Source organism: Stylophora pistillata, chromosome 2 (assembly GCF_964205215.1).
Source record: "Stylophora pistillata chromosome 2, jaStyPist1.2, whole genome shotgun sequence".
Taxonomy (NCBI): Eukaryota; Metazoa; Cnidaria; class Anthozoa; order Scleractinia; family Pocilloporidae; genus Stylophora; species Stylophora pistillata.
Genome location: NC_142520.1, coordinates 44,807,002 through 44,829,877, shown reverse-complemented (window position 1 = coordinate 44,829,877; position 22,876 = coordinate 44,807,002). Strand labels below are relative to the sequence as shown.

Genomic DNA, 22,876 nt, shown 5'->3' with positions numbered 1-22,876 from the left:
ATATAAGAGCACTTACTCTGACAGTGACACGGAATTCTTCAGTGGACAGGACTGAATTTGGAGGAATATGAATCTTGACCAAGGGAAAGTCAGGAAAAGAGATGATAGACGGTTGTGAGGTTATGGTAAAAATGTGGGACTTGAGACGGCAAACCACTGCGAATGTGGAACACCGGGTGATCTTCGTCTCAGTAACAGGAAGAAAGTAGTCAGGAAAATCATCGCGATAAACTTTCTGAAGATCTGCAAAAAAAAAAAAAGATGAGTCACCAATTAACATATCGTGAGTACTCGTTACACTGAGGGATACCTTTCTTATACTTTCATAAACAGCCACCTTTTACCACAAGAGCCTGCTTGGGGAACCAACAACCACAAGATCTAATAGGTTCAAGGAATATTTGGAATTGTTAGCCCTGAGTGATTCTACAGTTTACACGCAGATATCTCCTCATAGTAGCCAAAAATTTAAGAATCTTCATGAGGGACTCAAGGTGTATAATCTTTCGTTTGCTTGTTGGTTGTTTGTGTTTTACAATCAGTTCGTTCCCTACCAAGACATAAAATTGCAGTGTGAATTTCCCTTTGAAACAGTTATAAGCACGTGTACACAGTGTGTACTGGCGTACATGTCAAACACTCTGAAACAGCAGATAGCAAATAACAGAAATTACAAACGTACAGTAAAAAAAATTGACAAACTTTGATAAATTGACTTTTGAATCATTTCTTATATTTTGTTATATTTTGCTTGGATTTGAGTTACCATGGTTAATTCACCATAACTTCGAGTGCTTACCTGACAAAGATTTATAATCAACTGTTTGTTCAACATCCTCCCACTCATTTCTCTCTCTGTTTATCAAGGTCTTAACCACCACTTCATATCCTTTAAGGTCCAGCGCAATGTGCGAAATACCAAGAGTGACTTCTTTATTGAATCGAAGACTTTCAGGAGTGTCTGCCGATAATTCAAGAACATTGCTGACTATGGCCTCATTTGGATGAAGAGGAGGAGAACACAGAGAGGATTTCCATCGAAACAGAGTCAGCACAGTGTCCATGGCAACAAAACCAGGTGGAAATACCAAGTGAGATGCAGCCGTCCTCACGTCCCAGCAGCCACCTCGTACTGTTACAATGTCTCTGTGAAATGCAAGAAAAAAAATATCTAGTGAATTGCAACCTTGTATCCTGGTTGTGTAACAAAAAGCAGTACATGATATTGCTCCAGTGTTCTGGTTGTACGGATATTAAAACAAGAATATTGATGAATAGCTGATCTTACGGTAATAGAAAACAGCGTTTACTGAAATGAAAAGGTCCTACTTGCACTGCAAGGCATGTATTAAAGTTACAATGATGAAAGCTACAAACATCTCGCTTGCTTATTCAGTTTTTCACTAGCAATAAAGTATACCTCCCAAGGGCTGAGTATAGTGGGAAAGGACTACACCAAAGCACACCCATGCAAATAATTGACCCCTGCTGCTCGGAGGTGAATAGTAAAGGATATCCGGAGTTTGAGTAGCCAATCAGAACGCGCTTTCAATGCTATCCACTGTTTTATTATATACGAATGTCTATTAAAATAACAAATGTACTATAGCTTTACTTGAAAATGATGCTTCTGCATTCAGCGTGAACACCTTCAGCAGTGGGTTCTGTATCCTCTGCTCCAACCTCACTTTCTTCATCTAAACCAATTTCGATCTCTTCCATTTCTTGTTCTATGTCAATTTCCTCTCTATCCTCGTCGCCATCCTTCTCTTCTTTGTTTGATTTGGAGGTGGAACTCGCAGCTGAAGGAAAACAAAGAGAGAAAGGTAGAAACAGAGGGACAATGCTATGAATACGGTTTCACGTCAAGCTGGAACCAATGGAAATACATCTTTGACAAAAAAAAAAAAAAAAAGCCGAGATTTCTGGAGAGCAAAGCAAGAACCTCCAAGTCTTTTAATTTTAAATATTCATGTTGTTCTCCATTTTTGATTTCTTGATTCTTTTTTTTGTTTGTTTGTTTGAAGAGAATCAGGAAAGATTTTTAACAAGACTTGGATCAGAATTCTAAAGAACTTATGACACAAGGTAATACAGTTATCAATTTCCAAACGTAGTGATAACACCCACAGCGCTAAAAATTCGATATAAAGCTTAGTAAATATAACCAAGATGCTGTTTTAGAATCTCATAATACTACAACAGTCCAGGTATTTATGACACAACTTGAGGGTACAATACTGAAAACAGATGTCATTCATGGGTTAAGAATTCGAAAGCATTCAGATATCGGAATCATTGTGTTACTTCTTGGTCGCAATATGGCTCCTGGAGGTCTGTCAGTTTCATTCAGCGCCTGGAAACAAAGCACATAAACTCAGGAAGAAGGGACAACATTCGACTCAGTTGAGTTATTCGAAGTATTAGTCTTCTTAATTGCCTCTACAAGTCATCCAATCAAAAATTGTAAGTCACTCAAAATATCATATTTGCTTATATTTATGTCAAGAATATATGCTGAGAAAATTGGTGTCTTAAAGGTAAATTTGACTCCTAACTAGTTCTCCCACGTGGAATTGCTCCAGAAACCAATACAGAACCGAGACAAATTAAAGGCAAAAACAAAACAAACTATAAAAGATAGTAAATGGTGCCTGCAAAGAGAATAAAAACCAGCCTAAGCAAACGGCTTCTTCTTCTCTGTCAATGAGAAAATCGTATAAGAGATCCTGTAGTGTTGACTTGTAAGGTTATTTGATACATGACTTAAGTCCTATCTGTAATGCATCTTCATAAATTTTTTCACTCCTGTAGTCACCGATGGACGACGCCAATTTCTTTACTTTAAGAAGGAACCTCTTCATTTCAGGATTCTTCATTGTAGCATGCTCCACTTCCCATAATTCATCATAAAAACTCAACGCTTCTTGTCCATACTGTTTGTATAAATTTACTTTTCTAAGCTCTTTGCTCAACTGGAGAATTCCATCGATTGTCTTCTCCTTTTCAACGCCGATTATCTTGGTCATTTCTTTGGTTTTTCCTTCATCCCACTGCCTTTGCCAAACAGCCAACAATGTCTCACGGAATTCTATTATCATTCCCTCTTTCCCTGTCTCTTTGTAGAGTTGTTCCACTTTCGATTTTAGTGAAGTTTTATCTGACCCATCACCCTCATTACCACGGAAACCTTTTTTGACCAGACACATTTTGTACAAAGCCACCTTGTCCTTTTGGTGTTTTGCAAGCTTCTCACGTTCGTGAAGTTCAGAACAAAGTCCTATTACCTCATTCAAGAGCCTCTCTCGTCCATTCAGCAGATCAATGAGAGCATCATTATCAGTTTCCAAATCAAACTTCTCTTGAAACTCTTTCTCGTTTGCACTGAACATTCCCTTGTAGAACCAAAGTTGATCCTTACGCACCGCATGTTTGTCTTTCTTATTAATAGCATACTCCTTTAGCGCATCAATGATTCTTTGTTATACTCATTGAAGGTGAACAATGCAGATACTTTCTGTTCTCCCCAGAATCGCTGACAAAACCTGAAGGCATCTTTCCTAAATCTTTCCCATCCTCGTTTGTCTTTCAGGCGATAACTCATAGCGTTAACACCTTCAATAATCTTTCGCCACACTTCACTGTGGTTTCCTGCTCCGAGTGACTTTTCCATCTTCCATGCTTCAAGGAACAGCTTCAACGCCTCTTCTGGGTGTTCAAGATTAACTTCAAGAACTGCTCGCTGAAAAATACTACGCACTGTCAGAGGATGATTTTTTAGAAGATCCATCCTTATTTTGAGAGCCCTCTCCGCAGGTTTGACTGCTTCTGAATATTTTCTTTTGAAACATAAGCACATTTGCAAGATTTCTACAGAGGTGTGCTTCATCCAAACAACCTAGGAGATTGAGATCTTCCAGCAGTCTCAGTGCATCTTTGTAACATTCAACCGCCTTTTCATAATCTTTCAGGCCATCATGATCATACGCTGCTCCAATCTGATGCTTGTACATTGGCATGTCAAAGTGGTTATTAGAGTCTGCTAGTTTCTCTTGCATGTTGTAGGCTTTTTCAAAGAACTCAAGCGCTTTTATGGGCTGTTTCAGACTGAGATGGCAGTTTCCGATAGCATTGTAGCACCTTGCAAGATCAGTATGTTCCTTTAGTAGAGGCTCAGAGAGAGTCAAAGACAATTCCAAACTTACAAGTACTTTTTTATAGTCTCTGTTTCTATAAAGAGTTTTCCCCTCAGTGTGCAAGTAAAGGCCTTTGGTGAGCTTAAAAGAGTCACTAGATTTGTCTTCAACTCTCTCCATTGAAAATAAAGCTTCCTTCAATACTTTAAATGCTTTGTCAGTTCTAACAACATCTGCAACTTGCCTGGCCTCCCAGGACTTCAACTGTGCTCGAGCTAGGGAACCTATGCAAAAATGATAAACCGAAAAAATGACAAATCAAATAACACACATAACAGTTAATAATCATTACACACAGTCAGTGTAAATAAATTGATATAAGACACCTCCTTGGACTTGCCTGATGTATTCTTTAATTTGTTGGTTAAGTTTTGTTCCAAGAATCCACGATGGATTCTTGGAACATTCACCGATTTTGGCCCACGCAGAACAGCGTTTGTCTGAATCTGTGCATGCAGGTGCTGCGAAATGAGAAAAAAAAAGGTCAAATCTGTTAGAAGTACATGTTAAAAGGTAGAATTCGAGCCAGTTCTCCAGAAATTCAGTAATAGAGAAAAAAAAAATAAAGTATGTTTTTCAGCCTTTTCCTCTCCATCGTTCATTGATGTCGACTTGATCTCGGTGAAAAAACTCCGTTCAAAGATAATTTCATTTACTCTTCTTCGTGTTCATTTAAGGACGAAGGATAATGGAGGAAAAACAAAACCTGACTTCAACTAAGTTAAATTTGGTATCAAGTGGTGTTGCTTGAGAAATTGAAACATGGTTCTCTTTACTCTTGTTTACTTATTGAGTTAATTTTTATTTTATCTAAGCCGTGAATGATCGGTGGACGTAAGGTATTTTGCAAGCGCTAAGTCTACGATTTCAGCCAGCGTTGCCATCGTTTTCACAGTTAAAACATGCACAAAAGTGACATTACTGAAGAGTTATAAATGCATGTGGGAATCTTTAGGAACATGAGATGACTTCCAAAGAATTCAAAGCGCCGGGCATAGCCGTGGAAACCTGTCTCGTTTTCTTGAATAATCGTAGGCATACGGTATCTGATTTAATTTCATAGAGCAATTTTCAATGTTGAGTGTCGAAAGTAACCCGGGATTTCTTATGTTTTGCATTACCTTGCTCTGTAATTGGTCCAGAGAACTCGCATCGCTCTCTAAGCCAATCAGATGAAACTAACACTAATCACGATTTGGTCGCTCGTCTTTTCCCGCCCCTCAGGCAATTTGATTTTACCGTTGACTCCAGTAGAACACATTCTCTCAATTGCAACATCTATCCAAGTTTTTCTACCTCAAGATTTAATTCTACTGCAATCCCTTTTTCCCATTATTCCTCAGAAAAAGGTTCATTATTATGCTGCGAAATTTAGAATCCACCGCAAATACCTATGAAGCTGCGACAGAAGTTGACGTAATCAATATTCTAAAAGATAATTCTTATCCCTTTAAAGACGTTCACTAAACTTTGCGAGACCACATTTAAAACCTCGTTATAATGTCAAATATACACTTACTGCAGATCTTGCAACTTTTTCGACAGTTAAACTTCATAAAAGCTGGATTCTTTTGACATTCACGAATTCTAGCCCAACCAGGGCACTGATCTTTGTATTTGCTGTTATCCTCACAGTTAGAGGGAGGTGGTGTTGTAGCACTGATTGCTGAAATAGATGTAAGCCATCGGGAATAGATTAGTATTGAATAAACCAAATACAACGGTTTGTAAAAAAGAAAAAACAAATCAAAACAAAACGTTAAACAACTGTAACAAAAGTCTGACAAACAAGGCGAGTGAAACAACGTAATTTGGTTCTATCAACTAAGTTGAAATTGTGAATTGGCTAATGTAAAGAGTTAAAAAGCTGACGTTTCGAGCGTTAGCCCTTCGTCAGAGTGAGTAAAACGTTTCTTGATAACAACTGAAATTCTCCAATAGTGATCTTTGCAGTTTCTGAACTAAAACGCCTCGACTGTTACTTTCTGGTAAAAACAAAACAAAACGTAATACCCAAACAAAAAAAAACCAAAAAAACAGAAAAGTCGTAATTTTTTAAAAGGAGCGGTGGTATTCCAAGACTCAAATTTCAGTTTTGATCTACATAAAGTTCTCTTAATTTTTTTAAGACTTGAAACAGCCATATTATATCATGTTATTCTATGGCAGTTACCTTTGTCTGAAAAGTTCCTCCAGTTTTTATAATTATGCGGTTTTGAGGAATGTACATTGGGTGATATTTTCTGAGTTACCTACCTCCGCAAACGTTGCAACTCCTCTTACAGTTTTCTTTCATCCACTTCTTGTTGGCTGAACATTCACCTTTGGCTGCCCAGATATGACAGGTGTAATAATCATCTTGACACTCTGATAGACAGCAAATCATTGAGTTACGTTAACCCTCTCCATCCTAACATCAGTGTGCATATTCTCCATACTTTTCTTTATATATTTCATATAGTGCTGACAAGGAGAATTCGTTTAACAATCAAGAGCTTAAGTGTGTGATCATTTCTGTATTCTTATAGCCATAATGTTTAAATGCTAGCCTCTCTTAGGGGATTATATGTTTATGGTAGAGCTCAGTATTGCCTTTTCTGTAACGCAGTGGTGGTGAAGGAGTCGTCATAGTGACACCAATGCAATAAAAGATAGCCGTAAAACGACCAAACAATTAAAACCCTTTAGGCGCAAAAATTGACAAATTTTAACCGATAGTCTTAGAAAAAAAATAACCTCAAAAATTTTGTGGCGATCAAAATGGAATTATATTGACCACTTGCCGTAAAATGGCCACCATTTTTACCGTGAGCCATCACCCTAATGAGACCCTCTTTTTCAGTAAGTTTTAATAGACAACGAAACATCTGAAGAGCACTACTTGCTGCATAGTCCAGGGTCGATGTACACATCATCGATGGCAATATCTGAGTATCCAGTCTGACCTACTGTGCCTTGAATGGTGAGCTGAGATTGTCATAGGATAATGTTTATAAGGCAGTTTTCGACGGAGCGTCCGAAAAGGAAAAAAAACAAGACCCAAGTAAACCAAGCAACCAATCAGAGCAAACATTTGCCTTGTCGTTAGCCAATGAGAACTCAAAGTGAGACAAGCAACATGCTTGAAGCGCGAGAAAATCCGAATGTACAAGTCGCGATTGGTTTTAGTTTTGCATCTGATTGGTTGAGAGGACATCGCAAGGTTTCTGGACCAATCACAGAGGAAAGTTTAGTCTCAGTCTATTTGTAAATTGAGGGAACTAATCTAAATTTCAGTACTAATACATGACGCTGTAGACCTCTACTAACTGGCTGGTGAGACCTGAAAACATCATGCAGTTGTTAGAAGCTTCGCCGACGTGTTGAGCAAGGCGTTATTTGAATTCACCCAATGCATTGGTCGCAAAAACAGATTAATGTGCAAAAAAGGTTGGTTCTCAAATATTTCGGTTACCTGAGCTTACGTTCAACAAGCAGTAAGATGCAAAATGATAAAACATGGCCTTAGGGTAAGAACACTGTCTATTTCATCCTAAGATTCAGCCCCTTCCCCCCCTGAACAATGATGGGTGCTTGTTGTAAAACGCTGCTCGAAGATATCGTAAAGGAATTAAACGGGGGGGGGAGGGAAATCTTGCCACAAACATCCTTACTTTATATGACAAGCCCATGGAAACATCAATATTTCCTATCCCTTTCTTCCAGCCTTTGCCTTGGTTACCATTCTTGTAGAAAATAAACCAATTTTTTCCGTTGGATAATTCCAGCTTGATGGCCAGACTACCCATCGTACCACCGTACATGGTGAAGTAAAACTTAAGGCATTGTCCGCCTCTCCTCGCCGGGGTCCAGGGGCTTACAAGGTCTGCTCTTTGTCCAGGGCGGGTTCGTGAAGATTCCATGTACAGATAGAATCCTACCATAACAACAAAAACATACAGGCAAGACGAGAACTGAATAACTGATTGTACTGTACGAAACGATGACCAATAAATAGCCAAGAAATATGATATTACTGAGTAACATGATCTTTCACAATCGCCAAGCTTAAAATTTACCATCTTCATTCAGTTTAAACAATATTTAAGCTGAGGCATTACATATCGACATTCCTATCCTTGCAGTATGAAGGATGTTTTTCATCATGGACCAAGCCTACCACAAGTCTCCTAAATCTTAGTGATAGACTGTCCGAATTACATGTACCAACCGGATGGTCGAGGGTGTGACTCATTTTGAGAGCACTCAGAGTTATTTTTTTCTCCAAGCATGCCGTTGTCATTCACTGAATAACACTGCATGTTACTGGGTTCCCTGTTTTTGTGTTTTCCCGCCCTTTTTGTCACATGACATCATCACATGACCTCAGTCGCTCATGAATGTTCTGTTTTTGTTATGTTTGGGGAGGCATATTCACTCGAGTAACGAGGTCCGATGAGCAGATAGAAAACCAATAAAGACGAATTTTGGTCGTTAAAGTTTTGGTTGTTACACTGCATGTGCGTAATGCAAATGCAAATATGAATGTGTTAGAGAAGAGTGATCATGAAAGCCGGAAAACTGAGGTTATAGAAGTACAGAAAAAATCAAAGACAGAAACAGCCCTGGTTTTAACATGATTTTAAGCGCTCCCTGGCTTGCACAGTCCTTTGTTTTTGCAACAGAATACAATAAAGATTGAAATATATTTTTTTGGTTCAACAAAACTGAACCGCTATTAATTATTACGAATGGTAGATTACTCTGCCAAGTTTTACTACTAAAGCACTTTATTGACTATGGTTGAAATAAGGTAGAAAGATAACCTTTCCCGCTTGTATGATCCTTTTCAGGACCTGTGTTCATAGTCTGGGTGAAGCCTCGATGAAGATTCCAGTTGAGATGGTCATTGTTGGAATTCTTCCACATCCCAAGACGTGCATTTTCAAAATCAACATCGTCGTTGTCTGGAAAAGGTAAAGACGGGAAATGGTACAAGTCTGACTGAAAATGACAAAAATGAGTTTATTTCTTTTTCGTTTTTCTTTACGTTTTATTTGGCCTTGTTTATGTTTATTTGTTTTTGAGTAAAAAATAACATGTAAATCACACGCATATCTAAGCATATCAACTGGTATATGTACCATCTTCCGTGACACTTCATCTTTTATATTGTTCAGTAGTGAGTGATGAAATACCAAAACATTCACAGGGTAAAGGTATTATGCGGTGTGATGCTTTTATGTAGTTATCATGAGCCATCCCGGTACATAAGCAGGTTTTATCATGCGAGGTTCGTCGACTGTTGTTGTCAATTTTTGGCATGAAAAGTGTGTAATGGATCGTCTCTGTAACTGAATTCGCAAGGGATGACCCGCGCCATTTGAAAACTCTTTTCAAATGAACATCATAGTGCAAAATACACGACGTGACGTAGACTATAATGTGCTCACAGTTTTCCCCAGGACAAGTTCACTACTCGGAAAAGATGAAGTCGGCAAACAAATATCCGAGGATTAGGAGGGGGGGATGGGGAGGGAGGGGTATCAATTTATCTGCCATGTCAAACTTCCCAGTGAAAGACTTTGGAATACGGTCGTATGTGATATAGTATATAGTTGAGACATGAAATGTTCCACACAGCATACTTTTACTTCTCAATCAACATAGGGCTAGTAACTTTAAGAGGCTCAGTTATAAGGATTTCAGCATGTAAAATGGGTCGCAAACATCATAATGTAGTAAATAATTTTCCATTTCCATTTTTTTTTTTTCAATGTTAAACTATTGAAAGCTAAGCAGTGTATATCATTTCTCACTTACCCAGATGACATCTCTTCAAAATACGCATTTCGTGCCCATTCCCATCACCTTGGCAATTTTTTCCCCCATGAGCGGGAGAGGGATTGTCACACCTTCGAAATCGTCTTCTAACACCATCGTTGCAGGTTTTGCTGCAACTTCCCCAATCTGACCAGCGACCCCAATGTCCATTAACAGGGGCTGTAAAGATTTTGTACAATCAGACATCGTATCTGAACTTTCATATAGAGCAATGTAGATGACTAATTGGCGTTGAGGTGGCGGAGTGGCGAGGCAGAGGGAGTTATGCGAAGGACTGCTATGCACCGCGTGTAATTCAGCCCTAAAGAGAGCCTGAGTGCACACTTAACTCCAAACATATAATTCAAGTGAATCTGTATAATTTTAGAGAAACACTGATTTGTGTGGCTATTAAAAACGCACTTCAAAATACAAAATTTAGTTATAAATCGGCGATTATTGCTATGACACAGGTAAATCATCGCACTAAACCTATGCCACCCGACGAAAATGTCGTTTAACCTCTTTCATAAATGGTAGGCCCCATTTTTGTTCTGTTCTAGTAGAAAGCTACGAACATCCCATAGCAAATACTAAAATGTAATTGGCTATACTACTCGCTGTCTATTCCGTGATAGACAGTTCACTCATAATAATCGAGGGCAGGAGCCCATCAAACATGGGCTTCTGTCGAGGGCAAATAAAATGACTGTTTTAATGTAAAGCTATTAGTCGTTCAAAACTTAACAAGAAGACAAGCTCATGTTTTCATTTCATTTTGCTAGAAACTTCAAAATGTCATGGAAGAGGTCAAAGAAAAACTAATCGTGCATCGTACCTTTTGCGTTCACTTACTTGTACTGGCCCCTGAGGGGGGCTCTTATGATTAAAAAAGCCTTGACTCCAACGGATCGGGGGAAGAATATGGAAGACAACCAGAACCAAAATTCATGAAAAAATGATCGGTATCTTAGAACCTGAATGTCGTCCTAAAAAGTATTGTATGAGAATTTGTCGTCGTTTCTCTGTCTGGATAAACCAATATCCAACCCCAAACACATTGAAGTAGTCTACCCGCCATTTTGCTAACCTGGACATGTAGACGACGGGCATTTCTCTCTTTGGATGTCAATTCCGTACGCATTCACATTTCCACCACAAGACTTGATGTTGCCTGAATGGTAACAGTATCTCTCGCGGGTACGATAACATTTTTCATCGCATGGAGTCCATCCAGACCAAGAGGCCCAGCCATACGATGCAGCTGACAAAGGAAAATTCAAAGCTTATCTCATTAAAAAAAAGGGCACAATCTTCAACAGCATTTGAAGCCTACAATGGGAGCCCCCCCCCCCCCTGACTAAAACATACTTAATTCTAAAACCGACGTTAGCCTCTGTGGTGGGCAAATTACAGATGAGTCATTATTATCGCATGGATGGGGGGGGGGGGGGAGGGAGGCGACTTGTTGCACGCCAATAGAACATAAAGGGAGAATATAGAAGAACTGTCAATCGTGGGGGGATAGTATAGATATGACCGAGCTTAATGGTATTCAGGGGAGAGGTAGTGAGGTCACGGGGAAGACTATCGAAAAATGTCTACCAATGATTGGGATGACTAGAATACTACAAAGCCTATGGGGGGGGGGGGATCAGGTAAATTTTGTCGTAACAAAACCCCAATTTGTCAACCCCACCCCCCCCCCCCCCCTTCCTCTCCAAGCAGGCGATAGATAATGACCGTTCCCTTCACTGATTCTTTCAAAAATACAATATCAAATAATGCGTACTCACTTGCTCTGCAGTCATAGAGAGCATTTATTTCGAAAATATCTCTTGAGCTGAGCTTTTTGGATGGTGTGCCAAATTCCATATTTTCATTCCCAGTAGCCACAATAGTTGGCTCTCCGTTTTTGGTAAACGCAAGACGATCATAGTGCATGATCGACTGATAGTCGTACGACACACCCAGATGATCGATCGTTCTCCAGCTGTATTTATCAAACTGGTCCGAGTATCCTTGAAATGAAAAAAAAAAAAATTAATCATGATTGTTTTCCTCGCTATACGATTCACCTTTATCGAAGTATCAGTGGACGCTTTAATTACAACAATTTAATTTCCTTCGTCGATAATTACTTCGAAACCTAGAAATATTTACAAAGGCATGAGTAAACGTAATATGAGACTAAACGAAATAAGCACAAGCAGTTAGATGCCTGATGGCTGACACTTACGCGGTGGCTCAAGAGAGTCACGAAAAGACGAGACTGGTAAAGGTAAGGGGAAGTCTGTTTACGAGCCTAGTGGCCCATTAGGCCGGTGCTTAACTCCGGTTTCTGTAGCACGAAGCGACTAGGAGTATTTTTACTCCCCCCTGGATGGGATGCTAGTCCATCCCAGGGTTACCCCTCAGCATTAATTTTGCCGGTACCCATTTTATACACCTGGGTGAAGAGAGGCACTGTGAGAGTAAAGTGTCTTGCCTAAGAACACAACACAATCTCCCCGGCCGGGGCTCGAACCCGGACCACTCGATTCGGAGTCGAGCGCACCAACCATGAGGGGGCGGGCTCAACATAACGGACGTTCTTTCGTGAACAAAACAATGATATTGGCGAAGAGTTTCGTCTAATAAAATAATGTGGAACAAAGGAAACGCTGAGACAGCATGAGAATACTAATGCAGAAGAAGATGCTTTACCAACTAAACCGCTGGGAATTTCCTTTGGCAGTCAATACTAAATACTATTTGAAAGGTATCCTGAATGCTGCTGCCCTGTGGGGATTCAGGGGAAGGAAGATGGTGGAACGCGGTAGGTATATACTCGAAGGAAGACCCATATTACGTGATGTTTCCTTTGCCGCCATCCGGCAACAAATTTTAGTACGTTTAATCAGCTGATTTCTTCTTTGCAAAGTTATGAAAAGGAAAATGAGAAAAAAAAAATATTTGAGCATTTATTTGCAGTGGCGAAATGCAAAAGGTTCTTACCTCTTAGGATGTTCTCCCAGTTTATTATCACGTATTTATCTCTGTCCGACCGTGATTGCTCATGGAAGAAACCTATTGCAAAACGGGATATGTTGGCAAAACTCTCTTATCGTTATTGGGATGTGCATGGTATTTGGCCCCAGGCAAGGTTTTGGTGGAATAACATTCTGTTTCATTTTGATTTACACATGCACCCAATAAATGCGTGCACTTGATAACTTAGGAAATATGCTTTTGTTGAGTAATTTTAAGAGCAGATATTTCGTAAAGCTGATCTATTGTTATCCTATATGAAAAACTTCGTCTCCAGCTTCACTTCAGCTTAAACTAGCCGAAACCTTACCACAAAAGTTGCTGCTAGGGTACCCCACCTCACCTTTCTTTATATTGCTTGGAAAAGGTAACAGTTGGCAGGGGGAGTAAGGGCTAAAAAAATTATGGGTTTATAAAATTCGTCACATAATAGCCATGAGGTGTAAGCCGCTGGAAACATCTCACCTATGGCATGCATTATCTCGTGAATTATGGTTCCCATGAACTCACATCCCCTTGCGAGGGAGATGACTTGTTTACCCGGGGAAGCGTATCTCTTTCCCACCTTGGATGAGCATCTAAATAAAAGAGAAAGACGATAACACTGAAACTTTTTTCTTTGCATCCTCAAACCTCTGATCAACCATCCAGTCATCACTTACTAAAAGTTTGAGACTCGTGGCCACCAGCCTTATTAAAAACAATAGAGACAAACAGAAAGACCCGATGATTTTACGCTTGATGAAAAGAACTCTCGGGTTAAACGTTTCATTTGTTTTTCATTTTCAGTGAGCAGTGGCTTTGTTAGGATTTTCCATAATGGGAGAGTCGTGTACAGATTTTTAGGACCTACGGGGTTTTTCACGACCTAAATTATATGGTTTGCATGTAAAAAAAAACAAAACAAAACAAAAAACAAAAAGAGGGAAGGGGGAGGGGTCAGGAATACTTCAGGATCCCCCCAGCTATGCTTCTTTTATCGTTCAATCAATCAATCCCGTCTCTTGCATCTTTCAATCAGTTAATTTGGTTAGGCAGGGACCGTTAAAGAACCCACATCACAAGATTACTGTGAGGTGGTCTGGCCTGTTTACTGGGAATTGGTGGGAGGGGGCATCTGTAAAATTTCTCCTCTGTTGATTGTAAACTGCCACTAGCAGTCTGGAAAAAATCCCCCTCACAGTGTTGTAAAGCGCATGAGATCATTACATGGTAAATGCGCTATAGAAATTGATAAAATTATTATTATTGTTATCATTATTATTATTATTATTATTATTATTATTATTATTATTATTATTATTATCTTAAGATAACCTGGGAAAAGATTTTCATCGAGTTAGTCTATTTTTGGAAATCAATGATGCGATGATTGTGGTCAACTAATTGGTATAAGCCGTTCAAAATGAGCGTTATGTGTTACCTACCCATCTGGATTGCTAAATTCAATGTAGTTTTTATGATAACCACTGATGTAATTTACAAATCGTAAACATGTCGTTCTGTGATACTCGTTAATGGCCTGACGGAGGTTTGAAGTTATATGACCTAAAAAAAAAAACCAAAACAATAATAGATAAGCGGTGAAATTCTCAAAGGCTAATACTTGGTTACTGATTAGATTTCAAAAACATTTCCTCTAAAACAAAGGTATCACGGATGCCGCCATTAATAAACCCGGTCACCTTCTTGGGGTACGTTTCGCTTCAGTTTTTGTTTTGTTTTCCTTTTTGTTCGTTTATTTGTTTGTTATATCCATTAGAAAAACAAAACAAAGCAGAAACAAAGCTGAAAAGTACATTGTCATTTGCATTAATTTATCTTTAAGGTTTTTCCAGCTGGAATGGGTAAATATTCGATCTCGCGGGAACTGGTATCACGACCTCAGAAATTGGAAATGCGTGCATCAGTACACTGTTTCAATTAGCTCGTTGATCGTTGATACACATCCAATTAGCAGCAGATTGGAAACGTCATCAATCCTGTCAGCAAACTCAGTCAGCCTGCATTTGCGTCAGAAATGTCATGTAAACTTCCGTGATCGAAACGGAGTGTTGAACGCCAATCAAATAGGTTTTCCTAGGCCCCTTAAAGTGTATATGACATGAAATTTTTTTTTGTTTTCTGCTAGTTCGATATATATAACAAACGGTTCGAGAGTTAAAAATCGTTGAAAATAATTATAAATACATAGTTTTCGTTTAAACTACGCGCTAAGTTGGCTTGAAATTTGTCCCCTCGAACGCGCGGCCAAAAGGTCACGTGAACTTTACCTGTGACGTTAGGTTGTTTGACTCAGTAGACCACTTTCATAAATGGCTGCCGCATTACAATTCGTTTGTTTACATATAAATTTGACAGGGTGGCCTCGTTCTCCAGTACAAAATTCACAAGAATACATTATCTCAAGCGAGGCCACTCGGGAAAATTTAAGTTTAAACAAAAGAATATTAATCCGGCAGCCATTTATGAAAGTGGTCTAAGGCGGAAAAGAATAGGCCAGTACGGAAAGGTGGACGTTATTGTGTGGCTGGCGCGCCCAACAATAGAAGCTGTACGAATACCAGCTACACACCAGGTATTTCGATGCACCAGTTTCCTGTAAATCCAACAGTGAGAGCCCAATGGGTGAAATTCGTGCAGCGGCACCGAGTTGATTTCGGCGAACCTGTTGCCAAACATGCCTCGTTGTGTTCGGCTCACTTTGAGCAAAGTTGTTACGAGGGCAGCTTGGCATTTTCGCTGGACGGTATGACGCAGATAAAACGGAACAAAGTTCTTATCAAGGGCTCTGTTCCAACAAGACATGCAGTTCTACCAGAAGGTCCTAAAGTTCTGACAGATCGCAAAAGGCGACAGGTAAGCGTTTTCTCGTGATCTCCGATCATAAACATTAACATGTGTAAGTTTTTCTGATGTAAATAACCTATTCTTTTGGAAGCATTTATGTGTAAAATGTCCGTGTCTAATTGCGGTTTTGCCGTGCTGAAAGCAAACTGAACTGCTAAAACCTATACCTTAGTGAATCATCAACATGTTCACTGGAGTTTTGAGTATTGATTTATACAAGCTTTGTGATCGTTTCGAATCCTACACATAATCTCAGCAAAAGCAAGGGTGTCTTGTGCTCGATATATTTTATCAACCAGGATATTTTATGTTTTTGCTGCAGTTAAGGCGTGATGCCTTTGCAGACTTTCATGAGTCAGAGGCGAAGAAAAAGAAGGTTGATGAGGCCAGGGAAGAATCAATGAGTAACCTTGTAGATGATCATGATGATGATACAAATGAAGAGAATCCGTTCAACATCGCAACAGATGTGTGCATGAGCCCAACTGATGAAAGTTCTGGCAGCACCAATACCTCAACTGCTACTGTTTCTGTTATCACTCCTTTCACTTCTCCAGTTGCCTTGACCTCCACCAACAATACCTTTGCTACGCCAGTCAATACAACACCATCCCCCAACGTAACACCATTGCAAGGCAGCTCTTGTGTAGATTGTGTATATAAATCCAAATTAAAAGTCAGAAGAAGCAAACTATACGTCTAAGGAGAATAGTAAAGGAACAGAAAAAGGAGATAAGAGAGCTCAAAAGTGTGAGTGCTAAACAAAACCTATTTATGCTTTCTTGTAGCTTTGTATAATGGCGAAAGAATAGTATCCATATTGAACTTGATTCAAGTGTTCCTAGTGCTACTCACTCTCACTAGTACTGGATAATTTATTCCATCTTGTTTGTTTGTTATTATAGAAAGTAATTGGTTAGGTTCTTTTTGTAGCTATGTATATGTTGTATTACAGTGACTCCCACCTAAATATGTTGCAAACAATATTTTATCCTTTTCCTTTTACACTCTGCAGATGTAGTATTCCTGGAAGTTTTATGGCCAAAGTAGTGTTTTGTATTCCACTTTTAGCTCAAAACTGTCATTTTTGAAAATGAATGGGTATGTGACTGCTAAATGTTACACATGATCTATTGACCAGACATCATGCAACATGTCTACAATGTATGCAACTACACAAAACAGTATTTGTTATCATTTATCACATTCCCATCCCCTTAATTCCTTTCCTTGGTTCTTTCCCTTGTGTTCCAACCATTATCATACACAATCTCATTTTCAGATTTTCATGTGTTCGCTCATCTAAAGTAAAATTTTCTAGGCACATACTGGCAAGCTTGCATTTTAATGAAAACCTCAGAAGAGAAACCCAAACATCAAGCGATGGAAAAGAATACATTCGGGTGACTTATCCAAAATTTAAACTGGGAGAAGAGGTTGTTAGAGAGGTGGCATCTCCACCTAGCTATGGTAATTATTGACCATTATGATTTTAAAAGTACAGTGGCTACACTGAACTAAGTGTAGGAAATGTTATGCTCTTTTGTTAAGAGTCAGATCACTCTTTTTACCATGATAAGTACTATTGACCAGCATCTTGTGTAAAGGACTCTGCTTCACCTTGTTTCCTTATATCTGCTAAAACACTGTTGCACGTTTTTCAAATGACGTCGACATTTTATATGAATTGGGCTGTGATCTTTTCAGGGTATGTTGACACACTGAAGAATCTTCTCTTCACCTTGCCAAAGGCAGAAATGAAGAAAGTAGATGAGAAGTATGCAGCAAGGGTACCAGAACCCCTCAACCAGCAGTTCCCAGACAGAGTAAAGAAAGAGGATGCTGTAAAGTTTTACCAGGCAAGAAAGGCAACGAAGAAAACGTCACTATTTCCACCAGGTTAGTTTGCTTTGACTCTTCAAAGCTCATGAAGCGCAATGTTCAAATATGACATAATGTTCTACGTACCAACTGTCATGCAACCTTGTCCTCAGGGTCTATCTTCTTCCCACCCACTAGAACTGGGGAAAAGATAGACCTTGGGAACAAGTTTGCCATCATGGTAATGCACAATGTGATTGTCTCCACGGAGGATATCTTCTACATGTTTTTTCCATAGTAAAAGGATGCTAAACAAACAAACTAAAAATGCACTAACATAATTAAATAAATTTATTTATTTTACAGAAGCAGAGCAGGCGAAACTACAGATGTCTATCAGTGACAATACCTCAAGCAGCAGTCAACCCACTTCAAGACGACCTTACAATTGCTCAATATGACAAAAACCATTGCGAAGTCACAAAAGCCGTTGCAAAAAATAAAGTGACCAAACTTTTGTCACAGGAAGGTTTTCTGCGTGGTACAATTTTCCTTCTTACTTCCAATTTTCCATGCCTGCATTGCACTGTACTCATCGACTTACAATATTTGCACTGTACCTACAACAAGTTGAAATTTTAAATTTAGTCAAACTAGTGTGCATGTAGAACCTAAGCTGTTTCTGGTTCACAGTCCATACATTACCAAACAATAGAACAAGAAACAACCACCCATGAAAATCAATTTGAAAATTGTTGTTTACCGAGACAATCAGTGTAGAACAATCATGTCATAGGTTTGATTACGTGTACTATGCTAGTCTCTGTCATGAGCAGCAGCAAAACCTCTGGTATTAATTTTTGTGACTGGTATTTAGTTCTGATATTATGGTAAACACAGGCTGGTAGTGGTCTTCTGTTATCCCAGCCCATGTAGCCACAAAGCCACCTTGTGGTCCATCGGTATGCAACAGCTCTAATGAACCTAGAGTAAAAGCACAATGAAAATTATATAGGAAGGTGTGTAAGAATGCTCTACATTACTACAGGACCCTGCCTTTCACCTCCCCATGACACACACATTCAAATAAAAAATATTTATGTTTAGGAATTGATAATGAACTGCAGGGCATTTCTCAAGCTTACATTTTCCTACAAGCTACTTTGCAAGCAATCTTATTAGTTCCTGTTTTATCTTAGGTCAGTGCATCAGATAAAAGTCCAAGTAAATGCAAAATCTAACTTAACTTGGTCAACTTTTATAGCTTGAGGTGCCTTAATTTACCCTGATTTATCTGAAGCTTAATGTTTTATGCCCAGCAAAGTCATTATTATGCTAGTTTACACATTGTATGTTTTTATTTATGTTTTTACTAAAAATGTACTGACTCGTTTTCTGACTCCACCTCGGCGACGGTCAGTCCCACCATCCTGGTTTCTCAACAAGGGAGCCACTTGGAGAAGAACTGCGCGGTTCCTAATCGCATCGTAGTCCTCGTGTTGTGTGATGCATTTTATCCGTTCAATGGAACCATCAAAAACCATCTTTGCAGATGAATTTGTTACCTCTCTGCAACATCGAAACTCCAGGGAACCAACTAACGTCCCGGTATTACATTGCTTGCAGCGACACCTGAAGAAGACACCAAAAATGAATTGTTGTCTAACAAAGATTTGCTATAAGTATATATACAAGGAATTTTAAAGGACCAGTTTTACTAACCAGGAGTCTACGTCTACAGTTCTCTCGTATCTAGCCTCCAGAGTTGACGAGGTAAGTCCATCAACATCGGTTTGTTCGCTCGAAACGCCAGTTTCTTCGTCGTTCTCGTCCGCGAGCGGCTCATCTTGATATGGAGCTATCACACCAGTGATAACTCCCCATTCCTCTTCAGAACTGTCGCTTATTCCACAATCCATACTTTCTATAGAGTCAGACGACTCAATACTCTCGGAATCGCTGGACATTTCGAAGCGTGAAACGATAGAATTGAGCGAGTAATCACAGCGTGTTACAAGGAAAACACTAAAAGTTGTTGACCTTGCCAATCATAGGATCAAACAACCTGACGTCACGAGTCCCAATTCTCGGCCCAGTCTCCGGGAACAATTTTACACATAAATTTAGCGTGTTTCGGGCGCTAAAAATCGACCAAAAAAATTGTTTCATTCATTTTAAACTCTCAAACCGTTTATTATACACATGGAACTAGCTATCAACGAAAAAAAAAATTTCGTGTCATAAACACTTTAATAAGTTCTTTTTGTCAGTCTCACCGTTCGCACGAAAAATTATGGTCGTTCCGTTCAGTTCGTCGAGTATATGTTTAGATGATGACTACTTCCTTTGAAAGGGAAAGGAAACTGTTTTTTTTTCTTCTTTTTTTTTTTTTTTTTTTTTTTTTTTTTCACGCAATGAAAAAGTGTCAAACACTTGTGAAAGATCAATGATGAGAGCTGGCTTTTATAACTCCCCTCGCCTTATTAAAAAAAAAAAAGGAGAAAGAAACCGTAAGATCCTTCCCCAAAAACCTCAGACTTCCCCCCTCTCTCCCTAATAAATAATAACTGGTCCTCTAGCTACATTTCCTGAATGCAAACATACTCATGTGCGAAGCGATCCGATAAGGTATGATGCGACTGGTCCACAGCCTTTTACGACCTCGTAATGCATTTCTTGACCTGTCTCCATTTAGAATGTATTCTTTCAACTCGGGATCCAGCTGAATATCACCTTGGTAGAATTGAGAAATGTTTCCTGGTGGGGTTTAAAAAGGTGTTTTGTTACTCATTAAAATTTACAGAGTTGTTTCGAATAAGTATATGTATTATATTGGTTTGGAATTCAATTTGCAGGCTTACTAGGTGATATGTGGAAAAACAAACACACAAACAGAAATTAAAAGAAACATAGATTAAAACAAGCGGTATAAAAGAGTAAGTAAGCTATGGTGCATGGGGTAATTACATTATAAAACGAAATGGAAAAGGTAATGGGATCTTCTCCATAACAAAAAGGTCAAGGGATCCCCAACATCCTTGTGTTCCAAAGCAAATGTGTGAGTTACCTAAAAAAATTCTTGTCTAGTTTCTCGTTAATGCAAAAAAACAATTCCGTGAGCTTTCTGCGGATGTGTGACTTTTAAACTTTGAAGAGATATGAAAGATAAACTTCTTGGCCTGGTAATACCATTGTTGGTTTCCTCGATTCTGTGAAACACGGTTCCTCCTGACTGAGCTCCTATGCTCGCTGTTTCTCTCTTCTTCCTGAGATGCGCCATGTTGACAGCTAAGATGCGACCATGTACAGTTTCATATTCTGAAATCAAAACAAAGCAAGATGTAGCAGTTTTCCCAGGCAGATCGCGATCGATAGTTTCTGCTGAGCCTTTGAGATTATAGTTGTGATGTTCGGGTTTCCTGCAGTGTGCATGTAAGTCAGAATCACCGTCTTGGACAACAGTCTTTTGCCACGAGCGTAAAAGCGCGCGTATTTTTCGAATGAGTTTTGTCACTCACCCGACAATTTCAACGTTACATAAGGTGCTGTTCTTTCTATATAAATTCATCATAAATTAATGTGAAATATGGGCGTCGAGCGTGTGTTCAGTTTTCAAAAGTTTCCCAGGAAATGTTGGCTACGATTGGCGTTTGTTTGGTGCGACCCTAAGGGTTCATCAGAGTTGCCAAATATTATTGATACTTGTAAAACGGGGACGAAGAAAAAGGAAAAACCTATGAAAAATTACGAAAAACTATGTAAATGACGATCGCTTTCATTGATTACTTGTAGATCTGAACCGTGTGTGTGAGAGCTACCCGAAAAACCGATTCAGCACAGAGTTTTTTTCTTAATGGTAGACTTTGATAAGTTGTTTTGTATTTGTTTTGTTATCTCTTTTGCTTCCAATTATAATCTTTCGATTGCTCAAATCTAGTTTAAGCCCCGAACAAAACTGTTTTGTATTTTCTTTTAGCCGCAGCATGCTCCATTTTTGAAGATGCTGGATAAGTTGGCAAAGAATCAGTTCCTGCGCGTGCGTGCAACCCACCTCTGTTAGCAATTTCATCAATATCAGTGCTTATAGGGCGTTCTCTCTCCCGTTCGTCTGAAAAGGAATTTGTTACGTACAATGAAATTCGAAAAGAATGCTTAATTATGATTTATGTCTCATCGAGAAATTTTTCAAAACTGCGCCCATGTTTACCTTGATCTAATCCTCAAAATACAGATATCTCGTATTGAAACAGTTAAGAATAGCCCAAGGAAGTACTTATTCAATCACTGATCTTTTGTCAAGTAAGCTATCCAACATCTAGCGCAACAAAATTAAGAAGGGCTCTACAAGTATTGATGGTCATATCTAGGGTATTTCGTAGTTAATAGCGATAAAATCTTGTTGTTTTCAACTTTACACGTAACATGAAGAGCGTAAATTAAATGTTATTAATGATCTGATGACAACAGCCTGTGGAATGTGTTGACAGGGCCTACGTTTAGGGAATAGTTTCAGGATCAATTGTTATGGCCAGCGACATGCAAGGACAACACAAAAAATTTTGATAATTTTAACCAGGCTGAGCAATAACAGTCGCCCAACTTCAAAACCCTATTGCTTCATTGAAGATAAACGTGAAAAGCTATGGCATGTATAAAGAACGATATAATACGTAGCTGAAAGAAAAATTTGTTAAATAATTGGGCACGAAAGCACATATATATCAACCTGGCTTTAGCTTGCCATAAAAAACAAGAATCTTTTATAAATCTTTCTGTCACGTTTCCCTAGAACATGAATAGAAAATTTCCAACTTACTCGTGTCTAGAGGCGGAACAGTGTCTCTGTTATTGACAGGCTTTGAAAAGCACTGAGAAAAGTAAAGGCCGAAAATGAGGAATAAGCACAACGCTGAGGACGCCATAGTTCTTCAATAATCTCATGCGACTACGTAATACTGACTCAGAATGTGCTCTCGTGGGAAGTGACTCATCGGTACGTCTGTGCTACGTCTTTGTACGATCTATTGTTTCGCTGACAGCTGTTAAAATCTTGAAGGCTCTCCATTTACATTGCGGGTAAAATGAGTTGAAAGAGGAGGATTTTCTTTGAGGAAAATATGAAGCAAAATAATCGCCTCCTCAGGTTTTCTTCTCATACCTTCCTTCTGTTCTATCAT

The 22,876-nt window shown here is 39.0% G+C and overlaps 3 protein-coding genes and 1 pseudogene across 5 annotated transcripts in view; 1 reads left to right on the top strand and 3 right to left on the bottom strand.

Moving 5' to 3' along the window:
• Positions 1–4,485, bottom strand: part of LOC148739783 (uncharacterized) — a 9,736-nt pseudogene extending 5,251 nt beyond the window's left edge. Inside the window, exons 1-6 of the transcript XR_015996830.1 lie at positions 4,473–4,485; positions 2,775–4,420; positions 2,308–2,353; positions 1,616–1,802; positions 800–1,146; positions 17–243 (exon numbers count right to left, since the gene is read on the bottom strand). The product of XR_015996830.1 is annotated as an uncharacterized LOC148739783 (transcript). The remainder of the gene's footprint in view (positions 1–16; positions 244–799; positions 1,147–1,615; positions 1,803–2,307; positions 2,354–2,774; positions 4,421–4,472) is intronic.
• Positions 4,381–22,876, bottom strand: LOC148739780 (uncharacterized). Its single transcript, XM_088749568.1, has 16 exons — positions 22,769–22,876; positions 21,751–21,850; positions 20,889–21,017; positions 20,304–20,456; positions 14,456–14,576; positions 13,494–13,606; positions 12,996–13,067; positions 11,795–12,019; positions 11,089–11,262; positions 9,999–10,178; positions 9,002–9,142; positions 7,850–8,112; positions 7,082–7,163; positions 6,453–6,563; positions 5,716–5,862; positions 4,381–4,657 (listed from the first exon to the last, which is right to left on the bottom strand). Exons 1-16 carry the CDS (start codon positions 22,874–22,876, stop codon positions 4,485–4,487), a joined length of 2,292 nt encoding a protein of 763 aa, XP_088605694.1. The 3' UTR covers positions 4,381–4,484.
• LOC148739782 (uncharacterized) lies at positions 16,553–18,227 on the top strand. 2 transcript variants are annotated; one of them, XM_088750071.1, is made up of 5 exons: positions 16,553–16,628; positions 16,894–16,979; positions 17,200–17,348; positions 17,586–17,777; positions 18,066–18,227. In XM_088750071.1, exons 2-5 carry the CDS (start codon positions 16,972–16,974, stop codon positions 18,158–18,160), a joined length of 444 nt encoding a protein of 147 aa, XP_088606197.1. In that variant the 5' UTR covers positions 16,553–16,628; positions 16,894–16,971; the 3' UTR covers positions 18,161–18,227. The 2 variants fall into 2 exon arrangements, with proteins under 2 accessions (XP_088606197.1, XP_088606196.1); XM_088750070.1 differs by lacking the exons at positions 16,553–16,628; positions 16,894–16,979 and having other exon boundaries at positions 16,986–17,348.
• On the bottom strand, positions 18,033–19,936 carry LOC148739781 (uncharacterized). Its single transcript, XM_088750095.1, has 3 exons — positions 19,422–19,936; positions 19,088–19,331; positions 18,033–18,683 (listed from the first exon to the last, which is right to left on the bottom strand). The coding sequence occupies exons 1-3, from the start codon at positions 19,664–19,666 to the stop codon at positions 18,675–18,677; spliced, it is 498 nt and encodes a 165-aa protein (XP_088606221.1). The 5' UTR covers positions 19,667–19,936; the 3' UTR covers positions 18,033–18,674.

What these genes read in the sequence shown, in the direction of transcription:
- LOC148739781 (XM_088750095.1), bottom strand. Translation starts at nt 19,666, where the DNA reads ATGTCCAGCGATTCCGAGAGTATTGAGTCGTCTGACTCTATAGAAAGT. An exon ending in ACTGTAGACGTAGACTCCTG is followed by an intron (nt 19,332 to 19,421) that starts GTTAGTAAAACT and finishes TGTCTTCTTCAG; the next exon opens with GTGTCGCTGCAAGCAATGTA.
- LOC148739780 (XM_088749568.1), bottom strand. Translation starts at nt 22,876, where the DNA reads ATGATAGAACAGAAGGAAGGTATGAGAAGAAAACCTGAGGAGGCGATT. An exon ending in CCATGGGCTTGTCATATAAA is followed by an intron (nt 7,164 to 7,849) that starts GTAAGGATGTTT and finishes TGACAATCTCAG; the next exon opens with CTCACCATTCAAGGCACAGT. An exon ending in CATCGACCCTGGACTATGCA is followed by an intron (nt 6,564 to 7,081) that starts GCAAGTAGTGCT and finishes GCTGTCTATCAG; the next exon opens with AGTGTCAAGATGATTATTAC.
- LOC148739782 (XM_088750070.1), top strand. Translation starts at nt 17,045, where the DNA reads ATGCAACTACACAAAACAGTATTTGTTATCATTTATCACATTCCCATC. An exon ending in GGCATCTCCACCTAGCTATG is followed by an intron (nt 17,349 to 17,585) that starts GTAATTATTGAC and finishes TGATCTTTTCAG; the next exon opens with GGTATGTTGACACACTGAAG. An exon ending in AACGTCACTATTTCCACCAG is followed by an intron (nt 17,778 to 18,065) that starts GTTAGTTTGCTT and finishes TTTATTTTACAG; the next exon opens with AAGCAGAGCAGGCGAAACTA.